Consider the following 9,646-nt stretch of genomic DNA (forward strand, 5'->3'; position numbering starts at 1 on the left):
GTATAATTTTGTGTACCCACTAATTTTTTCACACATTACATTAGTGACTTTGAATTATTCATTTAAAAAACATCATTTTAGAAAAGCATTGTTATGCATAATTGTGTCAAAATATGTTTCTTTAAAAAAGTTTAAAAACATTAGAATTGCTAACGTACTTGTTCATCATTAAAATTTAAATTACATGAAAGTTATCAACTTGAAGTAAAATTTATCACTTTAATGAAGATACAACAACTATCTGATTCCTTTGTCTAAAATCATTATTTTTTCAAATGATTTCATTCCAGGTAAAAATTAAGGAAAATTCTGTTTTCGGTAATTATCTTTGTGTTGCAAGCAACAGTTTGGGTGAAATACAAAGAACGATTAGACTTGTAGAAGGAGGTGAGTTTCTTTTTGACGTTTTTTCTTTCTTTCTTTCTTCCTTTTTTTACATTAAAAAAAACTTTGCAACAGCATTTTTGAAATTTCAATTTAATCTGAGCCAAGTTGTTTGACGACTTAATTAACGATTTTGAAACGCATATCAGACATGTTATCAAAATGCATTTTGAAAATATGCTAATAAATATAATTTCTAATTATGTTTCATCTCTTTAAAATAACGAGAATTATTTTTGAATTGGGGTGCTATGAAAAATTTATTAAAAGCTTAAAATGCTTTTAAAAATACTTTTTATAAGCTGAATAAACTAAAGGGAGAATTTCTATTTAGTTTTAATCCTTTTAGTATTTAAATATTACTTATTATAATGATTTTTTTAATAATTGATAACACTAATTCTCTCAGACATTGTCACTTACTCATATTATTCCTCGTATCTGCTATCATAGTCACTTACTATATTTTGTAATCTATACAATAAGTATTTTTTCAATGTAATCTTCAAGGAATAATCGTTTTAAAATTTCTAGAAGATTGAATTCTGCCAGATTTTTTTAAACTATTTGTTTAGAAAAATGCGGATGTTAAATACGAAAAATTTTTAAGAATTAAGATCATTTTTTTAACTGCTTGCACGATTTCACATAATTGTTGAAACGCATTTAAAAATTACTAGTTTCTCGAATGTGAATATTAATTTTCTCTTGCTTTATTTGTAAAAACACATTTAAAGGAAATTCTCATGTTTCTTATATTCCATGTTAATAAGTTGCTGCAAGGTTTGAGTACGATCCATGGGAAGAATCTAACTAAGTATTATAATCTTACTTTCTAGATTATTATATTACACGAGATGCCATAATAATTTTTTTCTGGATAAGTTATGAGATATTACAATCTAATTGACCAGAAATATATTTACCTTTAAAAACATTTCGTTTTAAATCATTGTTTAGCGTAATTGAAAATTGCTCTTTTCTATATTGCAAAAAAGGAAAATGATCAGTTTTTCTGCAATTTATTTAATCTGAAAAAACTTGCTTTGATTTATTTAATGCTTTGATAATTTTTTATGTGAAATAAAATTTTATAATCGCTTAACTCACAAAAAATATTATAAGGCAGATTAAACATGTTATTGTTTTATAAAATAAATTTCCATGGCTTCTTTAAAATTCTTCATCAAACAAAACGAAAAATACTAACTTTTTTTCAGTTTTTAAGATAAGATTTGTATTGTATTCTCTACATCGGAATGTTTCGCATTAATTTAAACTTGGAAGTTAATAAATATTTAAAATTTATTAACAATATTTTGAAAACAAACTTTGTTTGTGCTTATAAATAACAAAATGTTGCAATACTTAACACTCCACAAGTCAATCAGCACGCTAATCAATTCTTCACAAAATAAAAACGAAAAGAAATATTTAAAAAATTTGAAGGTTTTGTTGCCACTGTATATTCGCTTGAGGCAGCTGCCAATCAGCGTTGCAGTGGAACGTTCGCTTCTAGGGGATAAGTTTGTTTCTAAAAATAAAAAAATAAAATTATTTTCTAAGAAATAAATCATCTATATAACGTTTCAAAGAACTGGACGCATTAGGCAACAAAAAAAGTTTCACACGCTTTGAACATAAACCTTTATTCTTTGAAATCTTCTGTAAGGCTCTGTCATCTATTGTTCTCCAGTTTAACAAAGAGGTGAAGCCGAAATAAACTTCTCTCGATATATATACGGGTGTAAAAAGACGATGCACTAAAAAAAAAAAATTACCCCAAATAATACTAGGGAGAGACATATTGGGACACCAGTGCTATGCTCTAGATTATTTCGGTCATGACAGTTAAAAAGTTAAAACAGGATCTGTATAGATATCTCTACGTCTGAAATTTTGACATTTATTTAAACTTGAAATCAAAGATTTTAAAAAAAATCAATGCTTGTAATTATAAATAACGGACTATTGTAACAATTACACTTAGTCAATCAATACGTACGCTTTTTTATATCATATCTGAAATGCTTTTAAATTTTTTTTATATATCTTGGGAGGGGGGGGAGGACGGTAAACTGAAAAAAAATATTATTTGTAAAAGTTTGAATTAAACATCAATCAATCTAAGAAAAATTTATTACTTTTTAAAGTAGATGATTATAAGAAATTTTTTCATGTTAGGAAACTTTTTTTTAGAATTCAAAAATTTCTTTGAGAAGTTGAAAATAAAGCAATACTTACATTTATTCATACATAAGATTTCATTCAGCTTCAGAAACCAAGGATTGAATGGGAATTTCTTCATCTGGGAGCCGGATATGAGTGGGATATTTTATATTTATTCTAGCTTGAAAATTGAAGATATTGAACTAAGGCTTTTGGACAGTAAATAACTAACTATTATTTTTATGATAGCAAAAATGGCTATGAATCACTCGCGTGAATAAAAGTAAAGTTTATAATCCAGTTAAATACTTTAAATTTTGTCAGAATGTATCCATTTGTTATTATCGAAGGTAATTAAAATAAAACGTGAAATTTTTCTCATATTAAATGTACATCTGTTTCGTAAAATCTTGAAAGAGTAACGATTTACGAAAGAGATTTATATTAAATCAAAAAGCGTGAAACAATAATGGTATTTGAAAAGATATTTTTTAAATTAAATCCTATGCGACTAGTGATTTGCACTATTTTTAAACCTTTTTAAATTACCTTTCGAATTGCCTAGGAAATAAATATTTGCTTTGAAAACTTGCGCAAGAAAAAATATTTAATTTAAGGATCGGTTACTTTTCCCTATAAACATTAATAGTTATAATTTTAAAAGCATATATGCACATAAAAGCATTAGTTTTAAAAATGTTTAATCATATTATTCGCAAAAAACTTCTAAAAGTAGATTGTAAGAAAAAAAATTATGTTAGGAAACTTTTTAGAGAATTCAAAAATTCCTTTGCAAAAAAAAAATAAAGCAATACTTACATTTATTCATACATAAGATTTTATTCAGTTTTAGAAACCGGAGATTGAACGGGAATCTCTACATCTGGGAGCCGGATATGAGTGGGATATTTTATATTTATTCCAGCTTGAAAATTGAAGATATTGAACTAAGTCTTTTGGACTATAAATAACTAGCTATTATTTTTATGATAGCAAAACTGACAATAAATCACACTCGGGAATAAAAGTAAAGTTTATAATCTGGTTAAACACTTTAAATTTTGTCAGAATTTATCTATTTGTTTTTATCGAATAAGGGAATTAATGTAAAATTTAAGATTTTTCTCATAGGAAATACACATCTGTTTCTTAAAATCTTGAAAGTGTAACGACTTAAGACAGAGATTTATATTAAATCAAAAAGCGTAAAACAATAATAATGGAATTTTAAAAGATATTTTTTAAACTAAATTCCATGCTATTAGTGATTTGAATTATTTTTAAAACCTTTCAAAATTGTCTTTCTAACTTTGAAGGAAATAAATAAATCAATATCCTTTCTTTGAAAACTAGTATAACGAAATATAAAATTTAAATATAAGTTACTTTTTCTAATAAGCATAAATCTTTAAAATTTCAAAAGCAAATATATGCAAAATTTGACTGTTTTTAACTATATTTCCTTTGTAAACTTAGAAAGTGATTAGTGGTCTTTATATTAAAAATAAACGTAAATGAGATTAATTTTCAAACAATAAAAAGTTTTAAACTATGTTTTAACCTATTTTTAGAATATTTTTAAATGATTTTATTTTTTTAATACATTTTAATGTGAACAAATATACAATGCTATTCAGTAGTTTAAAATTGTATTGTATTCAGTAGTGTAAAATTATCTTTCTTTAAAACATTCTAGTTCTAATACAAACCTAATAGCTAGTAAGCGAAATATCATTTTTGTCACTATTCTAGACCTAACTAGAACATTATATATTTTTTTAAAACCATCACTTTTTTGTTAAAAATCATTTAAACTTAAAATAAATCAATAAAAAAATTACATCCATTCTCTTTATGAGTTTCATAAATGGTTTAAAATGGTTTTAAATACGTTAAAACTCTTTTTCAGTTTGTTTCTGATTATATATTTATAAAAAAAATTTTATTACTATATTTAAATTAAATTTATTTTTTTAGTTTTCTTTTGTAATGAGAAGAATCGAGAGAGATTTTACTTTATTTTATAATCGTCGTTGAACAGCCGACTCAACTTTTTGGGTTTATGACTACTAATGTTCAACTCGATAGTCTTTTAGTTTTAACCCAATTCAGACTACAAGAGAACTCCCGGATCAAGTATTGAGACAAATGTGACTTCGTGGAAGTCTTTTTGACGGAACTGACCCCCACTTGCGTTACGTGGTGAGGAAAACCTCGAAAACATCCCATGCTTAGCCAGACGGCATGAGAACTATAATCCATAATCCGTCTACCATTGACATTACTTTACGTAAGCACTGTGGTCGGTGCTATCAAGGAGTAGAATTCGTATCCAGACATCGCTGGGATTCGAACCCAAGTCACGCTATTCAGGCGTGAACACTTCATCCTTTGAGGGCTCATTGGAAGAGATTGGACAGTTTAAGTTGTAAGGGTTGACTAAAGAAAGGATAAAACTCAATTTTCAATAGAGTAATAATTTTATCTCCTTGTTCTTCACTCATAAGTCAAGCAAATTTAATAAAATTCACCCATTTAATATGTTTAACCTATTAAAAGATAAAATCCATTACTTTTGCAACCAATATTTTTTTTAAAAAATGTTTTTTTTTTCACGCGCATTTTAATATTAAAGTATTTGACATCGAGGAAGTTAAAATCTGAATTCTCAAATTGTATAAAATTTTCCTTTTCCTCGAGCATAAAAATAAAAGTTTCTTAAATTGTATAGCACGAAAATTTCTTATTATTATTGGTATTATTGATCATTATTTACTTTTATAAATTAAGATCAGTTTTGTTAAAATTAAATCTAAATTTTTAATAACTCCTAGAGTTTAACTTCTTGTGGAGTTATTCCAGAATTACTTCATTACTTTATGTTGAATTATGTTGGACTTTAAAAATTTAGATCCAATGTTTCACACGCAAAAACAATGTCTAATTGCTCAAGTTTCTGAATTTTTGCGCACAATCTCACAGTCCACAACATGCTCTCAGAAAACTTCAAACTATTTTTTCCCAAAGCAATTTTTTTAAGTCTATAGAAATCTTTTCCATTACAAATCTTCAAAAATGTAATCAGGTTATTTAAGTTGCATTATATACAGAAATATGCATAATTAGATAATTTTTTAAAAGTAGGAATATTATAAACAAAATTCGTCAGATTTTCTTCTAGAATTTTTATTTTTTAAAACATAAATCCGCTTTTTAGCAAAAGTTATTATAATAAAAAAAATCCAACACAATTTTGTATTTCTTCACTTACGTAATCAATGAAAGGATAAATTTTGTATTTCTCATTCTAACTTAAAATTTCATTAGTAATCCTGGAATAGACGTACACACGAATCAAACTACTGTAAAATGTACCGGCATGTTGGATAGTGGCGCTTTTTTACCATAAAATCCATTTTTCTGTAAAATTTTTGCTGAGCAAAGAATCTGACTTACCGTAATTACTACAGTATTTACTATTTTAAATATTTAAGTCACTGAATCATTGTAATTATATAAATATTATTGTAAACAATACTATATAAATTATTACGGTAATATGAATTTGACGATTAAATTGAATTTACAGTTAAACAGATTTTACTTCAAAATGTATTTTAAGGTTTAATGGATTTATGGTAAAATAAATTTTAAGATTAAATGGACTTTACAGTAAAATGGATTTTAAATTAAATGGATTTTAAGGTAAAAGGAAATTTAAGGCTAAATTTATTTTACGGTAAAATGAATTTTAAGGCTAAATGGATTTTACGGTAAAATGAATTTTAAGGTTAAATGGATTTTACTGTAAAATGAGTTTTAAGGTTAAATGGATTTTACGGGGAAATGAATTTTATCGATGATGACTCCAGAGTGCTGGTAGTTTTAACCAAAAAATCCACTTTTTTTTCCGTGCTTGAAAAAGGAAGGCTTCGTCGAACAATAGCTACATAGTTGCCGTTTTCTTTTGTATTGATTCGAAAAAATTAATTTTATATTCACGCAAGCTGTGTAATTTTATAAAATGTATGATTCATTCCCCTGTGCTTACGCACTTATTTTTTTCTCACTTTTAGAGTGGCTTAAACCTCCAACCTTTTATCTCTTTAAAAAAATTTAACTGTAGTTAGTAAACTAATGTTCATTTATTGTATTCTTTACAAAATAGAAGTGCTTTTTTTCTAGTTGTTCCTGATCCTCCAAGCTTTAATGTCGTTAGTGATGAACCAGGATTTTTGAAAGTAACATTTTATCCTTCTTCTGTGAATGAGTTTTTACCCATTCTCGGTTACAGAATTGAATGGAAGCTTACTACAGATAGAGACTGGCATCAGGCAAGGTATCATCAAGCTAACGAAGGTAAAAAAAAATATTGCATATTCGATGTGTTTTTTTTTAAATTTCGTATTCGGGAAATGCGGAACCATAAAAATTTTTTTGAGATATACAGTCATAACATTTCTATACTATCAATACGGGACCTTGACAATCTACACAAAAATGTAAGGGTAATCAGAGTTCCAACTTTTCTTACTTTAAATTCAAAAATAATGGTCTGAAAGGTCAATGGAAAACGCAAAAAACGCTATATATATCTATGTAGAATGTGTGCTCAGATATCTCTGGGATTTAAACCCAGGAATTCTGTTTAAAGCACGAGTATTCCATTTCTTGTGCCTTTCTATCACGTCATTGCAATGATTAGAAAAACTAATGAACGATAGTAGAAAACCTGTTAGGAGATCGTATCGAATGAAAGTGAAGCTACTAAAGCATTCTGCCTAGAATAATTTTCTGTAAAATTTAAATAGAATTCTGAAAGGATCAGAACAAAGACTTAATCTACCAAAATATGGTAAAATGTATCGTGTTTCTGGCTCTATAGGAACACCCCTTACCAAACCGCTTGGGTAATGATTTTGTTAAAATTTACAAAAGAATATAATTTCATAACGTGTGATAAAATTTGGTAAAAATGGACAAATTTGATAATTTTTCGATGATACTTTAAAGCATGGCATAAAAACCATTTATTCGATTATGATTTAGTTTTGTATTTCTTAGTAAATGTGCTGTAATACGATCTATAATTTTGAAAATCAGAATTCTTGGTAAACTATTAAAATAAGGAACGAAAAATTAACAAATGAATGGTTTATTTTGGTTTTATTAACCAAAGTTATATGCTTGTCTTTTTAGCAAAATTGTCACTACCATAAAATGCTGTAATTTTACCAGATTTTCTTTCTCCGTGTATTGTGGATAATATATTATAAATAATATATTTTCCTACATTTCATGCATTTTCAAATTTCTCGGAAGTTTTTCATTTATTTTCCAACATTTTATGGTAAAACAGACGCAATGAAAATATACGTGTGATTTAATATAAAAGGGATGGTTTAAAAAAATAAAAGTCGATGGTATAAAGCAGAAAAAGAGTGAAAATCTGATTTGAATCTATTCCAAAGCTTCAATTTTTCTTTGCCTTCTGTTTCACACGTCTAGTTAGACTTTCTACTCCACCAAAAACAAAGCTTTTTTTTAAATTTGGTCTTTATCAAGTATGCCTAAACATTGAATTAAATTTGATGTATAGAGATGGAAAACTTCATTTTTACTGTAGCTTAACTTTTAAAAGCACTCTTATAATATTAACTTCAAACTTATAGTAATAACCTTAAAAAAATATTCTATATTTTCTAAATTTACAAAAATGTTGTCTAAGTTTTAATTACAGTTTCAAATATCCAATTCTTTTATTTTTACAGGTAATAAATTTGTGATACAAGACCTTCATTTTGAAAGTGATTACTTAATTCGAATAGCTTCCCGAAACGCTATAGGCTATAGCAATTATTCCGACGAAATAATCCAAAGAACTAGAGGCTTAATTGCTGAAACAATTGTTGACGGTAATAGTTTGTCTTCCGCGTACAATACATCATGTGCATCATTTCATAGCATTCGTTCGTCGTCTTTATCAAGCTTCCACGTTTGCATTGTCACGTTTTGGATGTATATCGGATTATTTTTCAGATATTGCTGAAAATGAAAATTATTGAGCTGTTTTATTTTCGAGTGTGATATTCAATGTGATCAAGGTTTATTTAGGCCGTGGTGCTGAACTGTATGCAGCTTGTTAATAGATTATCTAGCAGAGATATGAATACAGAGGCTTTTAACTGTGTCAGAAATGGGAAATAACTAAACATTACTTCATTTTCTTTTAAGAAATGCATTCACTGTAAAAAATTTCCGATCAAATTCCGATTAAAAGTATCGTCACTCAGGGTGCCTGTACGTTTTACTTTATAATTCATTTTAACCAAAAATGTTATATAACAAAAAATATGATGCATCGTAATTTTTACAGTAATAAAATGGGAGCCGCAGAGCCTCAGGGAATGAAACGTTTACCTTCTAATTAGGGGATCCAGATTCAAACTACATACTGATATACTAAATATACTACTACAACACTGAATATACTACTATTACCACTGATTGCTGCAAATTCTGCTCCCAACTTGTTTTCACCACAGTACTGAAATAAATTATCCTCAATGGTAAATGGATCATGGGTTAAAATAAACTTGCCCTCGGGAAAACCATGAGAGGTGTTCGTGATATCCTCTCCATGCAACGCAAATGTGGGTTAGTTCCGTCAATAATTACTCACTGAAGATCAGTTTGTCCTAATGTTTGAATGAGGAGTTTACTTGTCTTCTTAGTTTGGTTCAAAACTACAGGGCAACAGAGTTGAACATTGATAGTCGTCAGTTCAGAATTGGATTGGCTGTTCAATGCCAGTTATGACATAATACAAAATAAAATTACAGTAAAATCATAGCATCACCGTATTTACAGTAGAAATTTCGTTATAATATTTTATGGTATACTGAATTCTGTGGTAGAATTTATTTTACAGTAAGAATGGATATTACGTTAAAATGTATTTTGTGGTAAAGTGGATTGTGCGGTAAAATGGATTTTACGACAAAATGGATTTTATGGAAGATTTACCTAAAGTGACGGTACTTTTTACTATAATTTGACCAAGAATTTTTTACCATGTACAATGCGTGTATTG

At 27.4% G+C, this 9,646-nt stretch overlaps 1 protein-coding gene across 1 annotated transcript in view; it reads left to right on the top strand.

The window, feature by feature from the left end:
• LOC107444223 (protein amalgam-like) overlaps nucleotides 1-9,083 on the top strand; it is a 70,070-nt gene extending 60,987 nt beyond the window's left edge. Inside the window, exons 7-9 of the mRNA XM_071180000.2 lie at nucleotides 291-387; nucleotides 6,739-6,912; nucleotides 8,325-9,083. Coding sequence (XP_071036101.1) covers nucleotides 291-387; nucleotides 6,739-6,912; nucleotides 8,325-8,602 — 549 coding nt within the window. The 3' untranslated portion in view covers nucleotides 8,603-9,083. The remainder of the gene's footprint in view (nucleotides 1-290; nucleotides 388-6,738; nucleotides 6,913-8,324) is intronic.
• Nucleotides 9,084-9,646: the final 563 nt, after the last annotated feature.

This window comes from Parasteatoda tepidariorum, chromosome 1 (assembly GCF_982258835.1).
Source record: "Parasteatoda tepidariorum strain Cologne lab strain chromosome 1, Ptep-v5.0, whole genome shotgun sequence".
Taxonomy (NCBI): domain Eukaryota; kingdom Metazoa; phylum Arthropoda; class Arachnida; order Araneae; family Theridiidae; genus Parasteatoda; species Parasteatoda tepidariorum.